The sequence below is a fragment of the Motacilla alba genome, chromosome 1A (genome assembly GCF_015832195.1).
Source record: "Motacilla alba alba isolate MOTALB_02 chromosome 1A, Motacilla_alba_V1.0_pri, whole genome shotgun sequence".
Taxonomy (NCBI): Eukaryota; Metazoa; Chordata; class Aves; order Passeriformes; family Motacillidae; genus Motacilla; species Motacilla alba.
The window spans coordinates 5,704,869-5,724,547 of record NC_052031.1 but is presented as its reverse complement, the minus strand read 5'-3'; the positions used below and the strand labels follow the sequence as shown (position 1 = coordinate 5,724,547).

The 19,679-nt window shown below is 39.8% G+C and overlaps 1 protein-coding gene across 4 annotated transcripts in view; it reads right to left on the bottom strand.

The window, feature by feature from the left end:
• The window catches only part of CELF2 (CUGBP Elav-like family member 2), a 543,235-nt gene that overhangs the window by 354,769 nt on the left and 168,787 nt on the right, over nt 1-19,679 (bottom strand). The window contains exon 1 of one of the 4 annotated variants that reach the window (XM_038154610.1): nt 17,631-18,247. The exons of the other annotated variants lie outside the window; for them this stretch is intronic. Within the exon in view, the coding sequence (XP_038010538.1) occupies nt 17,631-17,683 (53 nt within the window). The 5' untranslated portion in view covers nt 17,684-18,247. Of the gene's footprint in view, nt 1-17,630; nt 18,248-19,679 lie in introns of those variants that run through there. 4 annotated transcript variants of the gene reach the window in all.

Sequence of the window (19,679 nt, the reverse complement as noted above, 5' to 3'; positions counted from 1 at the left end):
TTTATGGCAGATTTTGAAAATCACACTGCACTTAATGGGGCCACTGTCTGCTCAGACAACTCTCTAAAAATCACTGTAAATCACACAAACACAAAAATCCCATGTAAATTAAACCTTTCTTGTGTTCATGTCTTCATTTGACAGAAATAAATTGCAGTTAGGCATTTGGCAAATAATTACATTAATACAAATCTCTAATACAGAGACTCTCATAAAGAAAAAACAACCTGAACTAATATTGCACTGGAGCCACAATTGTGGTTACAGAGTAGTTTCACTTGACCTAATTTAAAAGGTTTTTTTGTTAGACAGACTTATTTATGTGCTTTAAAGCCTACCTTAGTTTAGTGGGCTCAGAGCTGATGCTGGTCTGCTTTTAATGACAGTTTTGCTTTGAAAGTTCAGTGTCTCAGGAGACACTGAGATTTGATGACCTGAAGCTGTAACAATTTGTGACTTTTATATTTTAGCTTGAGAGCTCCACACATATGACTGGAGACCAAATGGTTCTGCTCAGTGCCTAAATTGTCTTTACAAGGTTGTTTTCCCCTGCTTGCTGGGCTAATGCAGCTACTGTATGTCCAAGCTATGCCAAAGGACAATACTTATGGGTCTGTCATGTGCATTCTGCTCAGATTTGTGATTTAAAATTAATTTCAATTAATATTTGGAGAAGAAGATGGACTAAGGATAGTGAGAAGATGGGGAAGGAGAAGAGAGACTTCCAATCTGACTTCCCAAATGATCAGTGACGAAGGCTTTAGGGAGAACCTTCTGGAGGACAAGGACCTATGCCAGGAGGAGTTTCAAAGCCCTGAGAAGATCAGATAGAAAATGATTTTTTTACCTTTATGTAGAAACTTCCCTGCACTCATCATCCTTTATTCCACCTTCAGGATACAGACCAGTGTTTTACCTACTTTTCCATGTCTTTCATATCAAGCAATTTAAGAAAGTTTATAATTTCCTTTACTTTTATAAGAGTTCACCTTTTAGGAAGTAGAGATAATCCAGTTTATTGGGTTTTTCCCCCTTAAAATGGGTTAGCTGCAAAACACATACACAAATACTTATCAAAAGACTTAAAGCATGGAAAGTTTATCTCTGTACTCACTAACAGCTGCAACTATCTTCATTCATACACATTTCTGAGAGGAAACCAATTATGTCAGTGACTTACTTCTTTGAGGACTCTCTTCCCCCAGTTAACAACCCTTGATGGATTATTTGAGGAAAAAAACGAGGTTTAGTTTGAACCCAAGAGTACCCAAGAAAGCTGGAAAGTGATTAGAGTGAGGTTTGAGAGTTCAAAGCAAAACATGTTATTTAATACCATATAGTAATTTCTGTTCTAAGACCTAATTAGGAACATGTGTAATGAATCCTACCTACTCTTCACAGAGTACTATTTAATTCCAAGTGTTTCCAGCTTATTTGTGCTTTTTAGAAGTGGACTGGCATTGAAAAGAGAGCCATCTCCTCTGGAAAATACATATGATTACATGGCTGCTTACAGTCCCACAGCCTACTGTAAGCAGCATTTATGGAACTACTGTCATCCCACATCATCTCTGAGCCTGTACATCATGTGCATGCATGTCCATCCATGACATGTTTAAATCTAGGAACCAGAATTCATTTGTGCCTTGGCAAGTGCTACAGATCCCCACCTAAGGAGTGACCTTACACTAAATAATATAACTACAACTATAAATGGGCTTGGATATATGCTCATGTTTCAGCAGACTGTTTACAGAGAGGCAAGAAGCTATTTAGAAAGGAAGGAAATTAAGTTTTGGTCCATCCTGTGCCACTGCTCACAGTTACACATCTTGGGCTTCACCAGCTGAGGTCTCCAGGCACTTCCCAACACTTATCTCTGCTTATCTTCCTCAGGAAGTCCTCCATAACTTGTTTCAACCACCAGATCTTTTCATCTTCTTCTTCCTCTTTCTAAGCCTTCTTTTCCTCCTCCTTTTCTCCAAGATTATTTCTTTCCACAAACACATCTCTTCAGCCTCCTCTTTGGAGTCCACAAATGTATCATTTTTCAGTGGATCTTTGACCTGGTCCAGTGGAAGATGTCCCTGCTCACAGCAGGGGGGATGGAACTGGATAAGTTTTAAGGTCCCTTCCAACCCAAACTATCCTGTGACTTTGTGAAAACAGTTTCTGTGCAGAAGGACAAGAAGTGATCAGCTTGCTAATTGATGCATCAGTGCTATCTCTATTAATTGGAAGATTTTGCACATTCCACTTTTTCCTTAAGGCTGGGTGTTCACAAAAAAATTACAAGCAGCCTGCAGCAGTTGCTGAGAGGAAGCAACAGGCTTTAATGCTTGGCAGTTCAAAAGTTCAAATCTGGACATTCACTCCTCCACAAATCCCAATTATCTTGCTCATGTTAGCATTAATGATTATTTTTTTTTTGGCTGCAACTGTTGTCAAACATGTATTAACTCATCTCCTGCAAGTACTTCACTGCAAAGTCACATGGTTTGGAGCAGGATAATGATAAAAATCTGTTTGTATTTGCCTACAACCCTTGTTTACAGATTACATGTATGTTGATAAGATTGTTGTTCTCTGCTGTTTTTATTAAGAGGTGTAAGGCAGGCATTAATCTCCTGATTTATGAGTATCAGCACTATGCATTAACTCTCCCTCTGCTAGATAACCTGTTGAGCTGCTGCTACATTTCATAAGAATCCTCACAAGGCAGCAAGCATAACTCATAAGCTAGATACATCCCTCCCCTCCAAAATACCAAACACATTTAATCATGCCCACAAATATTAGCTTTAGCTTTATGTAAGCCTCAAATGAGCACACAAATCTTACTATCACTATTTGAAGTCTAAAACACTGGCAAGATTCCCGAGTAAGTCACTGTGATTTTGGAGAACACTACGAAACTCAAGCACAGCAGTAAAACACAGCCTGCCCCAAACAAGCAAATACATTCCCCTGCCAAACCAAAGTTCGCAGGAAAGTTAAACACAGGATTAGGAACAATTGAGACTCATGGAGAAAAAATGTCAGGAGAGGTTCACAACCTAATGAAAGTGTGCCTCCCCAGGCTGAGGGCTGTTTCTGGTATGATATGCTTGTGTGAAACTCAATCATCAACACTCTTTGAAGTTAAGAACGGTTAAAGGTGGCCAACATCTCCAGGGAGATGCCTTAGGAAGAAAAGTCTTAAAAACTTCCCAACCAGTGTTGTAATTTTGGACTGTGTAGATCATAAAAAATCCCCACAAAACCAGTGCTTCAGCTAATCTCAGGATACAGGATAAAGGCCAGACACTCTTAGGAGCTCAAATGCCAAAAAATGAGAGCATGAAGGATTTTTAAATCACTAGCCATCACTTTTCCTGTCTCGCTGACTGCCAGTGAGCAAGAGGATCATTTGAGAACTTGGCTATAGACCCTCATTTTCATTTTGTTTCTTTTAAACAAATACTTCAGCCTAACAATCTCCAGGACAAACAAAGCTAAACAAAAAAAAATCCCCACCCAAGCACTGCCTGGTTATTAAGACCTTGGTTTGGCATAGAGCTTTCTTTGACAAATAAAAGCATAAATATATTGTCTTCATACATAATCTGGGGACATGCAGCTAGAATTGATTAACACTGGTATGGAGTCTTAAAAATAACAGGTCTTTATAACAGCAAGCCATGAGCAGGAGAATACAAAAGAACTGGAGTTAAACTATGTTAAATTATATAAAATCTTTCCATGGAGCACACTGTCAGAAACGTTTGCAAGCTGATTTCTTCTGTGGGTGTTGGGCAGGAATTTTATTTGGTTTCTATAGTACACATTTGAAAGGACCATGAAAACTTGGCCCAGAAATGGGACTGATGCTTCTCATTTGGAACAAGGAAACATTTATAATACACATAGCCCAGAGTGAGGGAATAACATCACAGCTGAAGCAGAAGTGAAAGTTTGGTCAGAAGCTGATGCAGATTTTAGAGGAGTAGTTCCTATGTCACTGGGAAGTCAGAAATCTTTGCATGGTTCCTGTTTCAAAAACTCATGGACTGACAACCACAAAAAAAAAAAAAAAATGAAGGCCTCAATGCAAGTTCTAAGATTGTGCAATAATCTTAAGGTAAAAAAAAGTCCCACAATATGATTTCATTTACATTTTAAAAGCGCATATTAGCAAATTTCTGCATTTTTACCTTCTCACTGAAAAAAAGCTTATTGACTTTAAGTGTCTTTGTGTACACACGATCATCTGTGCCTTTTCCCTGAGTATTTACAGACCAGAAATCCCCATCCACATAATCATTTTCCTTGGTGCCAAGGAAATTTTTAACGATGAAAACTGACAGCACTGGATTCATTATCTGTACTCCTAAAGATTTCCCAACACCAGGATAATGGGCAGCACCATATTGCCTTGTGACACAAATATCAAACACATAATGTAGGACCTTAGGCTATTGCTGCTGTTTCCCACCTCCTCCTACCACTGACAACACTGCACAGAAAATTAAAGTTCACAATTTGTATTGTTGCTCTCTCAAACAAACAAGAATCATAATAATGAATGAAGACTTGAGGGGAAGAAAAAAAGATAGTAAACCCCAATTTTTTCTCAACTTTACCAACCATGATTACATAAAATGTTTTTGATTCTGCTTGAAGTCAAAAGTTGTACTTTTTCCTCAGGAGGGAAAGGAATGTTGAAAATCATCTGTTTGCAAAGAAGGAAGGCAAAGCTGCAAATCAGCAGGAGTTTAAAGGGACAATTGAGTTAAGAATCATTCCTGCAATTTGATTCAGTTCACCACAAGTTTAAGAGCCACTCAAAGGTTCAACTCGGGTTTTGATTTGACCCCTCAAATTTGACATTTACGGACTTAGGTTGACTATTGCTGATTTCAAAATAAAATGAACACTGTAGTCCCTTTCCACCCTGTTTAGGAATCAGATGTGTAAACATAGTCACATATGAATGTCAGCTTAATCCCTCCCACCTTTTTTGAACTTCTTGTTCAGCTTCTGAGATGCTTGGCAAGGAGGTGGTAATCTCAAAAGTACTAAATTGTCTTAAGCTTCCTGAAAATAGGCAGTCAGGTAAAGACAGAAAACCTCTCAGGCACAATGCTTCATCAAGGACACTTTTAATCCTCTATAACATCAACACCCTATCCCCCCCCAACTGTCCTCCAAAAAAAACCCCCAAATCACACCCTCCTCCCCCAGAAAAATCCCAAAATAAAACCCATGCCAAAGCAAATGAAATCATCAAAAAGATAAAATAATAATAATAATAATAATAATAATAATAATAGAAAAAAAGCACCACTAAACAACCCTAACACTGAAACCACCAGAAACAGCAAAAAATCCCAAAGCAAGACCCCCCTGGCCCCACCAAGTATGAATCTGCATCTGATGCAGCATAACACAATCCAACCAAGATACACACACTATTACCAGAAAAAGAAAGCAGATTTCAAGGACTCCAGCTCTTGCAGAATAAATTTTTCATTCTTAATGTGTAAAGATAATGTGGAGAAAAGAAAAACAACTTGCAATATTAAATGAATAAACCTTGGTTGAACATACAGGTCCTTCCACACAAAAATGGAATGAAATTAAAACCAAAACTATATACAAATTATATCAAGACTCTCTGTGAACGTAATTCAAATATTTTAAGAGCACTATCCAACTTCAGAAAATTTGAATTACAACCTACAAAAGATTGTGATCTTGAAATCTTCAGGACCCTGTATTTTCTGGTCAGCCTGATCTAATCCTTTACCTCTGCGAGAGGTCTGCATTTATCTTTGATCACCATTGCATCAAGCTCCCAGGAATTAAATGAGAATCTTCTTACATTAAAATGAAGTTGTTTATAATCAACCATGCACAAGCTGTTGGTATGGCTAGATGCCACACAAATCAAGGTTAAAACAGACCAGGCTTAAAGCTGAAATATAACTAATATGACATTATTCCTTCAGACATTTGGTTAGGCTGACAAATTTGTAACTCTGTAATTTACACTATGCCCCCATGACATGTGGCAGTACAGCTATTGTGTACAGAGATTTTTATCATGGGAAGGGGGAGGGAGGGAAGCCTACATTTTTCTTATGCAAATCTTTCCCACAACAATGTCAGAATACATGCTGACCTGCTAAAGTGTACAATTTACCCATCTGAGAGTACACAAACTTCAAACGGTGATGGATAATTATTTTAATTCAATGCAAAGTTACCCAGTGAAACTCATTGGTCCAAAAAGTGGTTAAGATCCTGTATACAATGCTGTTTAAAAAAAAATAAGTATATTCTTTAGTAACATAAGGCCTGAAAGGTTTGCTTTTTCTTTTTTTCACGCATTGCATCAATAAAGTAAATGTTGTTAGAATTCAGTAGTAGGAAGGAAAATTCAATGAGTAGGATTTTAACGCTATTGTATAACAGCAATTGTCTCATTGGATCAGACAGGAGTTTGTTTTATGTGACCTTCCATCCCTAAGAGGTACAAATAATCTCCATGGATAGTGATATGTTGCCAAATAAGGAAAGATTCTCCTTGACCTCAGACAGTAATTGGTCAAAACATGAGGACTTATATCCTTCCCCATCCATTTTAATCCTATCTGATTGTAGATGTTCTTATCACCCATAAAAATGTATTTTTTTCCCCAATTCTCAGCATTTGGCCTTCAGAGTACGTACTGGCACAGTATCCTGTGAGCTAATTGCCATGTGGGTTATTGGTTTTAAATCTTTCAAAAGATTTTTGTTTCTCCTTTGCGTTATGAAAAAATTCAAACAGCAGAAGCCTCAAGTCACCATTTCTGAGAAGCGCTGGCTATTCTGCGCAACTCTTTGCTTCTGTAATTAAACTCCCCTCAGAAGGGAGCCCTTCTGGGTCTGCAACTTTCAGCTCACTCCTGCTGGAACCCCTCGGTTCAAGCACATTTTTTACCATCTTCCTGAAGGAATTCAAAATTGGCAGCTCCTACTGAGGCGATACAAAGATACCATATATAGGTAACTGCTCTGTTCCAGATCATCACATCTTAAGGGCCCGTCATACATGCTGATGATACAGCTTCCTCCCTGCAAAGCTGATTTTATTCCAGTGCCACACGAAGCTTCCAGCTGCTGAAGAAATAAAACATGCCCAACCCTTTGCTGCGGAGCTCGTTCTTCTTCCCCATCCCACTTTCACCACGTAGATTTGTGCAAACTTCCTGTGTGAACTGACTGCTGGTGTGTATTATAAGAAAAAATGGAAGGGGGGGGGGGGGGGAGGAAGAAAAAAATAAATGCAGAACTTGTTCTTTCCTCCAGATTGTCACATTTTATGGTGTTGCAACCTGGAGCCTAATATTGTTTCATGTCCAAATCCCAAGCTCACTGTATACATGGCTCACCTGCATCAACACAGCTTATTTTCCCCCCGTTGTTATTGTATTTTCATAATTTAATCCATGACATGAATTGCCCATACAAGATGTACAATCAACCTTGTAATAACTAGCAGAGTTTTTAATGGGAAAACAAGGCAAAAATTAGTACAGTCAGATTAATACAGGTACACAATACATTCAAGCTGGGTTTCTGTACTTTGAAGGGCGTTTTGTTTTAAGGTGCTTTATTTTTCTTGAAGAGCAGCTATGATGCTTTGAGGGTTTTTTTGCTTTTTGTTTGTCTGATTGATTTGTTTTGTTGGGGTTTTTTCCCCCCTCTGGAAATCAACCCTGGTCTTCTCCTAGGACTTTTGTGCTGTGATGCATGCCCAGCAAACATCTGTAATTGCAACAAAAATAATTCTGGCAGAGGTAATTTCTCACGTGCATGTGAATAGGACAGAGTCATGCCTCATGGAATTGGACCTGCAGCTTCTTCCATGCTCATTCTTCTTTTTACCTTTATTCAACCACAAATATTTGACCAGCATTTTCTTTGCAGTAGATCAGATTTTTTTTTGGGCTATTTTTTCATGGCAAGAATAATTGCCTATTTCTTTGCTGGATGCTCTGCTATGCCTGGTTGTACAGTATCTGCAGATAAGATGCAGAAGAAAGGATGTAAAATATAATAACTGCATCCCAGGCTAAGATAGAAAAATTGTTGTTTGCTATAGAAACTATTGCTACAGAAGGTACTTTTAAACTAGGGGACATCTTAGTGAGCAACTTGCTTTTTCTCTTGGGTGTGAAGAGCTGAAACTGCTTTTAATTTCTTCTTATGAAAAAAAATGAGAGCAAAGATGAGGAGACCACAAAGTCCACATAAAGTAGTGATCTAGCCAGTTTTGGGGCATCATGTACCAAGACTCTGCAGTTACGCTTAGAACAACTGCGTGCACGATGTAAGCTCTCACTAACCACAGCTTTTAATTAATCTCATGCTAAACACAACAACTTGCTGCCCACAGATGTAGCTGTGACTCTCAGTGAGCAGCAGGGAGATCTAAAGTCAGTTAAGAGCAGTCCCAGAGCTAAATGTACAAAATCACATTGTTCTGGTTTAAAAATACAAACAGCTTATGCAGGAAGGAGAAACCCCCCCCAAACTAACCCCAAACCCAGCCCTCTGCCCCCACCACATTTATAAATATCAAGAAATTTTCAGCTCAAATAGGTGGCAAAAAAATATTTTGCAATAAAGAAAATTTGATTTCTCCTATCACTGCTTCCCAATAATTTAAAGTTCATATGCAACTTATGTAGTTAGTTTATTCAGCTTGTCTGCAGCCTACAATGTCATGAGTTTAAGTTTGTTCATAGATTATGGTAAATTTATTATTCTACTTGAAGGCTAACTAAAGAGCAAAGAGTTGGGTCATCTGTTTCTTTTAAACACAGGAAAAAATAGCCAGAAAATTAAAACTTCATGTAAATTTATTCCCAAGAGGTTTTTAGAGTCCAGACTTCAGATAGAGTAAAACTGGGCATCAAAAACACAGGCTGGAATTAATTAATACAGTAAGTGCTTTGACCAAGACATTTTTTTCTTCTATTAGATCCAGAAACTTTATGTATCAGAAGAAGGATGTTAAGTCTTCTGCAAAACACATGGGCTTCAACTCCCAGTTATTCTAAGTCTTGCTCAATGGAGCTTTGTCAGTTTGAGTCAGCAGGAAATCCAACCCCAAAAGTCACATAAAAGACCCTGCCAATTAATTCCTCTTGGAGTCAATAAAAGTTTACATCAGTATTTAAACACTTTTCTCCCCATCACCCCATTTGAGACCTTTAATACCTATCTCCCCCTTCCAAGCTCATAATTCCTCCCAGGCTACATAAATCCCTTATTTTGGCGTCTCCAGCTGAAACCCGACCCCAGTCAACAACATTTCACAACTCTTGGCAAGGTCAGTTTTTCCAACAAGGGGGATGTCCAAGGGCTACAGAGAACCCCCCTCCCCGAGTCTCTGCAGTGCCAGAAACACCAAAGTTCTTCCCCAAGACCACACCAGGGCAGAAAGGATGTCCAGCCATGATGTGCCAAGTTAGCCAACATTCCCAGCACCTCTAACGAATGGGCACATAGAAATTAAGGTTCAAATACCTAACAGGGATCATGGACCCAGTACTTCTTCAAGTAAGTTGCATGGAAATCTATGCAAACCTCACAGTAACTAGAAACCACCTCTGATTAATATGCAGTAACCCCTTGCTTGCTTTCTTAGAACAAAGATTAATTGCATCCTAAGAGATCAAGATATTAAATTCACCAGAAAAATTATGAAAGTGATTTTAGTTACTATTTGCAGAATTAGGTAGTCTCAGCTTGAGATCTGCCAGCACCTCCTAGTTCAGGATTAGTGTAAGAGGTAGAGTCGTGCTTGGATGACACGTGGAGATTAATTAAATTGTGGATTTACAGCCTATTCTTTGTGGAGAACGGTTATTAAGACTACGTATTTTTCAGAACTGAAATGTCCACTGCTTCAAAAGCTCATTTAAGTCCTTTCTATAAGATTACTGTTTTCTTTGGGACCTGGAAACCAAGAATCTAATATAAAACTTAGACTCTGAAAACTAAAGGAAAAACCCCTGACCTCTCCCCACTTTAAAGCTTTTCACAGTATCTTACAAGTCCTTGGGTGGACTATCCTTAATCAAATCATTCAAAAGTCATACCAAGATTTTCAACCCCAAGAAAGCTCCAGTTCTATTCATCTACTAATTTAATACATAAATGTACTCAGCCATTCAGGTATGTGAAACTGAATATCAGTCTACTACTGAAGAGTGTTGCAAAATTACCCGAACAAGTACATTAATTCTTTAACAGATAAAAATTATCTATACACTGCGTTTCTAGAAGATTACTGGCTACAGGCAATTTAACTTGATTTCTGAAGAAGAAAAAAAAAAACAGTCCAGCACAACTGACATGACAAGTTTTTTACAATAATTTGAAATCCATCCATTCCACAAAAGAGAGAGTAAAACTGTGGTAATCACTGAGCCTCCCAATATTTCTACCTTTAGAAAAATCCTCACTTTTAAAATTCAGTTGTAAAAAGCAAATGAACTCCAACAAATAAGTCAGTGTCTGCAGGTCAACAGGTGTTCAGTAACAAAGTAGTCCACTAATACCAGCTTGGGATCAATTTAAGAACAAGTGTCCTATAGTGAATGATGACAACATCCCTCTATATTCAAGGAATGCATGGACTTATCTAGATGAGCAAAAAAAAAGAGGAATTTCTATCACTTGTGATGAAACATGAGGAAACACACAGTCAAAGAAAAAAAAATCTGAGAAAGTTATATATAATGCAATTAATATGAGATTAGGTTTGGGTTTTTTTTAATTAAGGAAAATTAGTGTATAATCAGTAGAAGCACGTTCAGCTGCTCATATAAAAAGGTTGGATGGTAACACTTAGGTTATTGTAGGGTTTTTTTTTAGTGCCACAGAGCATTTTTCAGGAGTATTAGAGCTCCTGAAGTCCGAACAGGTTTGTTGGGAGACGATACCCATCAGACAACATCCAAAGGGAATAGTTAAGAGTATTTTCCTAAGAGATAAGAAATTCATCTCTTGCATAGGTCAATCTTAGCAACAAAGACTACACATCTCTCTGGTTTCACCTTCCTTTTCTCCCTCCCTGGTACAGTATCTTGGGACTAGCAGAGGTGCAAGACATCTTTAATGAAGCTCTCTTAAAAAAAAAAAAAAAAAACAACAAAAAAACCCAAACAACAACAACAAAAACCAACAAAACAAAACAAAAAACCACAAGAACGCCTAACAACTCCTTGGAAAAAAAGCTGATGAGTGCCAGGAATTTGTGTGCCTGGTCCTTGGTGCTATCTTGGTGCAAACAAAGAAGGGGTTTTAGTAAACAAGCAAGGAATTATTTACCCTCAAAAGAATTAAATTCTAATTTCAGTTAAATCATTGTTATGAGGGCAGGTGATGAAAAGCCCAGCCCAAGGCTGAGCCCCCAGTGCTGGGGGCTTTATAGGACAGAGCTGTACATCTGTACAGCCATGAAAATCTTATAGCCAAAGTAAATAAGACAGGTATTAATGGTTCCATTTTACCTCTGGGAGCTGGGGCACACAGAGCTTAACTAACTCTTCCAAACTAACACAGAAAGCCTGGGAAAAGCATGAAATTATAACCTCATCTCTCAAGGACAATGCCAGGCTGCCACTGGCCAGGTACCTTTCCTGTGTACAGGCAACTTCCTCCTTATTTCTGTTCCACTGAGGGCAGGACTAGACAAAGCCTAAAATTTGAGTGGGTGAGTTAGGAAAGACCTGCAGGAGTACATTAGGACTGCCACTGATTTAAGAGATGAAGATGAGGAAATGGTAGAGGAAAGCATCATTAAGTAATGTGTGAGGGAAAGGACGATCCTGCTTTTCGCTGCTTCCTGCAGCATGGATGTTGCACACCCTACCTGTGTAACTGGGTGAGAAATCACCAGTCAGGAATGAAATTCTGGGGTATAATAGATGAAAAAACAACACAACCTCCACCTCCTCTCAAAGGAGGGAACCTGAAGTCAATGGCTCAAGGCCTTAGCAGGGAATCCACTCCAAACACTTTCCACATGTCCCCAAACATAGATACAAGACAAATATACATGCAAAAGAGCCCTTCCAGTGCATTGCTTTGTTAGCAACTGCCTTCAGTGTGCCAAACCACAGAACTTCTTTGCTGACAGATGTTCTGGACTTAAAGTTAAAACTGCAAAACCAGTCAGGTCAATTTACGGAGGAAGGAACCATCAAGGAAAAGCCATAGCTGCTGGCACAAGTCCCTGAACTGCAGATCACTAGCAGAGTGTTACTGCACCTCACTGTCACAGACTCTGGCTAGACAGCTGTGCTGCTGGTGCAGTAATTTCATGTCATGTTTTAGGGGTTAGGGCAATCCAAATAATTAGGCAAAGGAACATGGCAGCAGCAGTAAGTAAACCTCTTTGTGAGAGATCATTCATTTGAATTGGATGTTTAAATCCCCCATAAAGCACCTGGAAGATTTAACAACTCATGTCCAAATGAACAAGATGTAATGAGCTTGTACACAGGCTTGATATGAAAAGTGGATTGTTTTTAGCAAAACGGTGGAGAATAACCTCTTATTGAAAGGAGTGATAGTGAATTTTAATCAGGGGAAAATGAAGATGCAAGAATAAATCTGCACAGGCTTAGAGGAGGACTGGATGACTTGCTCACCCATCAGCAATGAATGCAGGAGTGTATTACATCCTCATCTGCTGTTTTCTGTTATCTTTACTGCTTGCATCATCCTTTTAAGGAGGATCCTGCCTTTTAAGGAGGAAAAAAACCCCAAAAAAACTAACAAAAAAAAAAACCAAACTGAGAAAATCTGCCCATATTGTCCCTACAAAGTGCTAAGGAAGCACAAATAAGAAAAAAAATTAAAATATTTAAAAACTCATACTTCAATACAGCTGACCCTAATTTCTCACCCCAGTATTATTCACTTGAGTGACTGTAGAGTTAGACATTCAAACTGAAAGCAGAAGAATCCATTGCTCATGTTTAGCTTATCAGAGCTTGGCAACAGCCATCATCCCCCTGGTGATTCTCATCTGTGTCACAACTTGGGACATGTGTAACCCTCACTAACACCCCTTTCAATGCCATCTCTGACACCATCTGCATTTTTGGATTCGTAAACTGGAAAGCCATTTCTAAAATGTGTTTTTAGTTATTACAAGATACACACACCCTCTTTCCACACTTTTTTTTTTTTTTTAACCAAGCATATTGTGGCAATTATGAGGGAATTTGTATTCTCCACTGACATCTGAAATTCCATTTTCTGTATTTCATGGTGGCGATGGAGTCCAGCATTATGTCCCAGGGCCAAACTTTCAGGGCTTGTTTTCTTTTGTTTTTTTGAGTACTGGATGAAGAGAACATTGTCCAGGTCCACAGAGTAAAACACAAGTGAAATATTTTCCTTTTTTAGTCCTTTTTCCAAGCATTTTTGTGTTGGGGGGTCCATGCATTAACTGGTCTATTCAGATACTGAATACAATACAGAATGCCTTATCTTAAGCTTTGCTCAATTTATTGTTCTGTGGCCACAGCCAAATTTTAGCTGTTGTGTCTGCTTTCCTCCCCACCTCCCCAGTTTGAACATTTTGAAACTATTTAACCCACCTAAACCCCCAGGCAATCACAGGGGTGGGTGTAGGGATAGGACTATTTGCCCAAAACAGGTCATAATGCACACACCAACATGGCTGAAATTGCTCCTCCTGGGCTGATTTGCCAAGCATGAAAAACCCTTTTTTTTTTTTTTTTTCCCTGAAAAGCCAAACCATTAACAGGCTGTTTGGATGGTGTGTGTGGTGGAAAAAGACATTTTGGAGAGAACATTTGAATTGGTACATCCGCCTGACACATGATGTGTGAAACAAGATGTTCCCAGCTCCACCTGCCAAGTTGGAAGGGCCGGTTCAATAGGACTTGTGAAGTTCCAATCATCTGCATGCAGAGCAGACACCAAGATTCCCTGCTTCCCAGGCTGGGGGCTGACCACTCCTCTGAGTAAAAACTCCTACTCTTTCCTTGCATTTCACCTTGAGGTTGCAAAGCCAAGTTAAAACCGACTTTTAATTTTTTTCCTAGCTATGTGCCACGGAAAGGTCACATATTTCTTCAGACAGGAATGCAAAGGGGTACAAGGTCTTCCCTGCATAGGTAACTCATATGATTTATAGCGCTGAATTTAGCCTTGTTGGAGCCAAATTAAGGCAGAAAAGCAACAGAGGAGATGTGGCCTTGAGGAATTATTTTTTTTTTCCTCCTTTTGTGTCTCTCCTTGCCAGGCTACAGCTTTGCTTTTGCTGCTGTAGGGGCCCAGAGCACAGGTTGCTGCAGAAACCATTGTCCAGTCACCTACGAGGAACAAAACCACGTGACAGAAGTTCTAAACAGGGATAAGATACTTTTCTGGAATCAAGACAGCTGATTTTGGTCTCTCTTACGCACTAGAGGGTCTCCATCCCAGCTCCCATCTCATTTTGAAGATGGTAAATGAGACTTCTGTGTCTGCAGAGGGCTGGGGCGAGCACACTGTGTTTGCTGGAAAGGCTCTGAAGGATTTTTTCTTTTTTTTTTTTTTTTTTGCCAATCTCTCCTGGCTCCAAGGAATACAACAGGACATGGTGCTTATTGCAGTCCCACTATGAACAGGGAGATCAGGCAGTGTTGCGCTCATGTCACAGCACAGATCTTATGCTGGGACCTTATCCCAAAGGAGACAACAGGAGGAAAAAAAAAAAAATCCATGCATTCTCTTCCCAGTAAATTTGTTACTCAAACCACTCTGAATAAATCCAGTGAAAGAAAATGCACATTAAACTGTGTCCAAGGCTCTTGCAGCCAGAGGAAGCTGAGACTTACCAGAAATTATTGCAGCTCTCACTGTCCCACTCCAGACAAACACAACCAAAAGGGAGGCCTGATGGAATATTATATATACACACATCATACTGCCATTTATTATATACCTCTGCTAGCTCTCCCATCTTAGCTGGGTGAAGTCTGGCAAAATCCCCTGTCATGCTCCAACACGATCTCTCCCTCCTTTTAGGCTTCACCACCAACCACAGCCTTGTTTGTTGTTATATTGTACCTTTCCCTTCATTATTACCCTCATTCAGAGGCCAAAGGAAATGCTTCCAGAGGGTTTGGGGAGCAGGGCACAGGAGCTGTGCTCAGCTGACGGGGGTAACCAGCACCACGGCTGCTCTGAGCCCCTGGGGATTCTGAAGTCCCAATGTAAACATTCCCACCTGCTGCCTCCACAGGATTGCATCTTCCAGTCTTTTCACAGCCAATCACGAACCAAACTGTGATGGAGTCACAGAATAAATTATGGGGGTGCAAAAAGTAAACAAAATTGAGAATTTACCAGTGTAGGACACTAGTTTAGAGCTGGTGGTGGCATTTGCTACATCAGCTCATTTGAGTCTGAAAGAATCGGTTTGTGCACCTAAAATAAACACAAAAACATTCCTCTATTTCTTATAAATATTAGCTACAGGCTTCTTTGGGGATGCACTAAAACCAGGAACTTCAGAGGCCTTAAACAGATTGGAAACTGGCCCATAGAAGAGGAACTAAAATATTTAAGAAAAGTAGAAATGGTATTGCAGTTCAATAAGTCACAAGCCATATGAGCTATGTGATGACTTCGAGCTCTTTTTCTTTTTTCTTCCAGCGATCATTCTGCTCATATCACTACTCATATTACCCATTGCCTTTTGCCACCTCTTAACCTCCTGCATCCTGCAGTGGCGCTGCACAATGTCACATCTGTGCAGAGCTGCTGCTCTCATCACACACAGAAACCACACAGAAATGTCCAGACTTAATCACATCTTTGACCTGCTCTGTGTCCATACAGCTGCAGATACACACACAAAGTTGGGAAACTTCTGGCATGCTGTAGGGGAAAAGTGCCTGGGAGATATTTCTTTTACAGGTATGGAAAATGGTTTTTTTAAAAAGAAAACAGGATTCTTCGAGAGGGCAACATTGTCACTTCCTTAAATCTTCTTGACTTTCGTGTCCTCTGTGCTGTCCTTCAGCTCTGCACAAACCTGGCATCGCCTGACTTGTCTCACAGAGCAATCAGAAACAGTCTCATAGAGCTCGATAAAACTTAAAATAATTCCTAGAACAGCTCTCCTGGAGCACACAGGCTGTAGGGCAACACAAACGGGGCTCTGCAGAAGCCCTTCAGTGGCATTCGCTCCTGAGTCACAGGAGCCAGCCCGGCTCTGGTCCCTGCCCCGATGCCACTCCCAGCCCTGCGCTCCTCATCCCGCATAGCCCCGCGTTTGAGTCCCCGCGGAACTTTTGGAGTCAAATCCAAACTCATCATTCTGTGCTGGCAGTCCCAAACCCCTTGAAAAGTAAAATAAAATAAACCTGCAACAAGCCCCCTGTGCCAAGTCTCATACCACAGGCAAGGACAGGGGGTCTCGGTGCCCAGTCCTGCACAGAGGCTCAGAAAATGGTCAGAGAGTTTTAAACTCCTAAAATAGAAAGTTCAGTGGGGGAAAAAAAACCTTAGTCATGTAAGTAGACTTTATACTGTGACTCTGAAGTGTTGTTTTTCCTCTTTCAGTTCAGAACACAGTTCTTTAAAAAATTGTATCAAGAATCTAAAGTACACTTCAGAATATTATTATTAGATATATAGCATAATAATATCACAATTCACAGCCCCCCATCCCTGTAATTTACTAAAAAAAAATCAGTGCAGGAAGCTTCATGTTTTGCAAAAAAGCTGAGGGGTATCTATGCAACTTTACATTTAAGTGATTTTATAATTTTGCCATCTATACTCCCAGATGTTTCCAATATCTTTAAGAAGTTTCTGCAAACCATCTGCAAACTTTAATAGGTCTGGATTCTCAATAAGGCAAAACCAGGCACTTACAGCAGCATTAAACACAGACATTTAACACTGTGGATCTTCAATATCTGCAGCAAACATTAATGGGGAGATTTTTTCTCCCTTACCATTTTTAGCAGTTCAAATTACAATTTTTCACTGTGCAAATTAAACAAAAACCCCAAACATCAGTGCTGAAGGTAAAAAAGTAGCAACTTTAAAATGCCAAACACATGCCTTAAGAGATGCAGCAAAATGTGGAAGTTTCAACAACATAAAACAAGCACTTCAGTGCCCCTTCCTTTCCCCAAAACTATTTTCCACTTCTTGATCAACTTTCATGCTGTTTGTTTTTGCTTCTCTGGAGTTTCCCATTCATTTCCATGCAGAGCACAGCAAGGAAAGCAGAGAGTTAACGCTGCAGTTGCAACTGGTGTGAGCCTTTACTATTAGCTTGAATTTACAGAGCAATCTCTCCTTAAAAAGAAATAAGGAAAAAAAAAATTCCTCACTGCACTGTAACACTGAGAAGTATATTTAAAAATTCTCTCTCGGGTCTCTCTAAACATCTGTTCAAAGGTTTTGCTGTATCTTAAAAGGGCTCTAATTACCAGAAACTCCTTTCTTACTTAAGCCCAGGGCTCGCATTTCGATTATAACTCAAGCTCCAGTTAATTTAGGGCTAACCCCAAAATGCCTGTACCAAACAGAAGAAAACATAGGCCTACCTTAAAACTTTCCAGCTTTTCAGAGGATCCAAGTCAGAGATTATAGACACCATTGTAGGAATAACAATAATAGAATATGTATATTAAAAACGAAAAAAAAATAAAAAAGAAGAAAAACCACGGCAGGGAAGGCTAACCACAAAAGCAGCAAGTACTCTACTCAGTGTGGGAATGACAACAAACCCAGCACAGCTCTTCCTCCTTCTCAAGCTGATAAGCACTTGTCCCAGCTTCTCTCCACCCCCAAAATCAATCTTGTGCTATATTGCTTCACAGTCCCAGTTTCATTTCTTCACCACTACCTTTTAAAGCCCTTGTAATCTGCTCCAACTGATCAAATTTGACCTTTTTGTAGTCCACTTTATTCCAAGCACAGCCCTCAGTTAAATCTCTCTTTATTAACACCGTCCTTCTTGGCTTTCTTTTGGAGCAAACACAGCTCAAGCTCGAAGCCTCCAGTCTTTGCCAGCAATCATTTACAGATTACTGCAAGCTGCACTCTTCTCCTTTTGGGTATTTCCTTCTACCTTTGAGGTTTGTTTTTATATTATTTTCTGAGGGTTGCTGGTGGTCTCCCCTTCCCTCTTCTGTGCAGGTTGGAGTTTGACACTTTTAAAGGAGGGACTTTGTAATGCAACTCCTCTCCCACCCTTCCCTCCTCCCCTTGTCCTTCACCCCCATATGGAGAGACAGACACACGCATTAAAAGCAGTTCACAACCTTTAGAATACAGAATAATCTTTCTGTCTTCTCTCTGTTCTTTAAATCTATTAGAATTGATAGACTTAAACACAGAAGCTGTGCTTGAAACGCACTGATCTAAAGCAAGACTGCTATTATGGAAGAATAATAAAAAGTCTGATCATGCAAAGCCAGATGTAACCCTTTGGATGTTTGAAAGGGGAGAAGGTGTCTATATAGTTCCATTAAATCAATTTCTTTTTTTTTTTTTTTACTACTTCAAAAATAAATGGTAAAGCATCCTCCAGATTATGGTGATCAGAAAAGTTGTGTAACTGCTGATAGTGTGTATTTACTTAGGAAAATCGAGTTTATTGGCTTCTTTTGTGTTTCTGTAATACTTTTTGACATTGATTTTCCTCTATTTAAGTATTTTGTTTGCATTTTTCCCCTTCTAAATGTTTTCCATTCATCCTGCAAATGACTGTAACCTCTCCTTGAGCTCCACCAATTCGTTAGGATTTATGGAAATTCCCGAATTAAAATTCTTTGGGGGGAAAAAAATCAAAACAGCACTTTATGAAGTGTTCAGTCAGAACCAAACTACCCCAATTGGTAGATACTTCCACTATGATATTTATATCGCAGGCATATGCTCCTAGTTTCCCTCTGCCATCAGCTCTCTCTCTCTCAAAAAAAAAAAAAAAAAAGAAAAAGAAAAAAAAAAGAAAAAAGTTTAGATCAGCCCTTGTATGTTAAAAGAAGCAGTATTATGGTGGGCACAGAGAGATTTGGGAGATCTGGTAGTGAGACACACTCATGGAAACATAATAAGGAGTATTATAAGACATAATAAACTTTTAGGTCTCCCACTAGCTCCTTCTTTGGTGAGATAAAACTTGAGCTGTGCCTAAACCATTTCAGGCCCCCTGGCCTGCTGGAGGCTGGGTTTGAGCATCCTGAACCCCCCCGGCCGGCTGCACAAAGGCAGCTCAGTCTTGCCCTGGCCAGAAGGTGACACTGAGGCTTCCCACCGCCCAAAAAAAAGAGAATGTGACCATTTTGCCAGCCAGCCAGCTGATAGCGGTCAAACAGAAACAACCAGTTTGAAATTACCCTGATACAGAATGCCTTCTTTGCTCAAAGGCCAGAGCTGTCGTTGACCCCTCATTTGGGAGGAACTCTTGAGTCGCCTCCTGCCTCCTCCCTGCCCCAGCCAGGTGAAGCTCCCGGCCCAGCCTGTGGGGCCCTGTCTGCTGATCGCTTTATCAAGTCAGGCCTCAAGTTCAGACTTTGGAATTTTACATCCTCCCCTAGGCAATGCTGCCAACAGTTTGGCTTTGTCTCAGAGGGGTGTAGTGGGGAAAA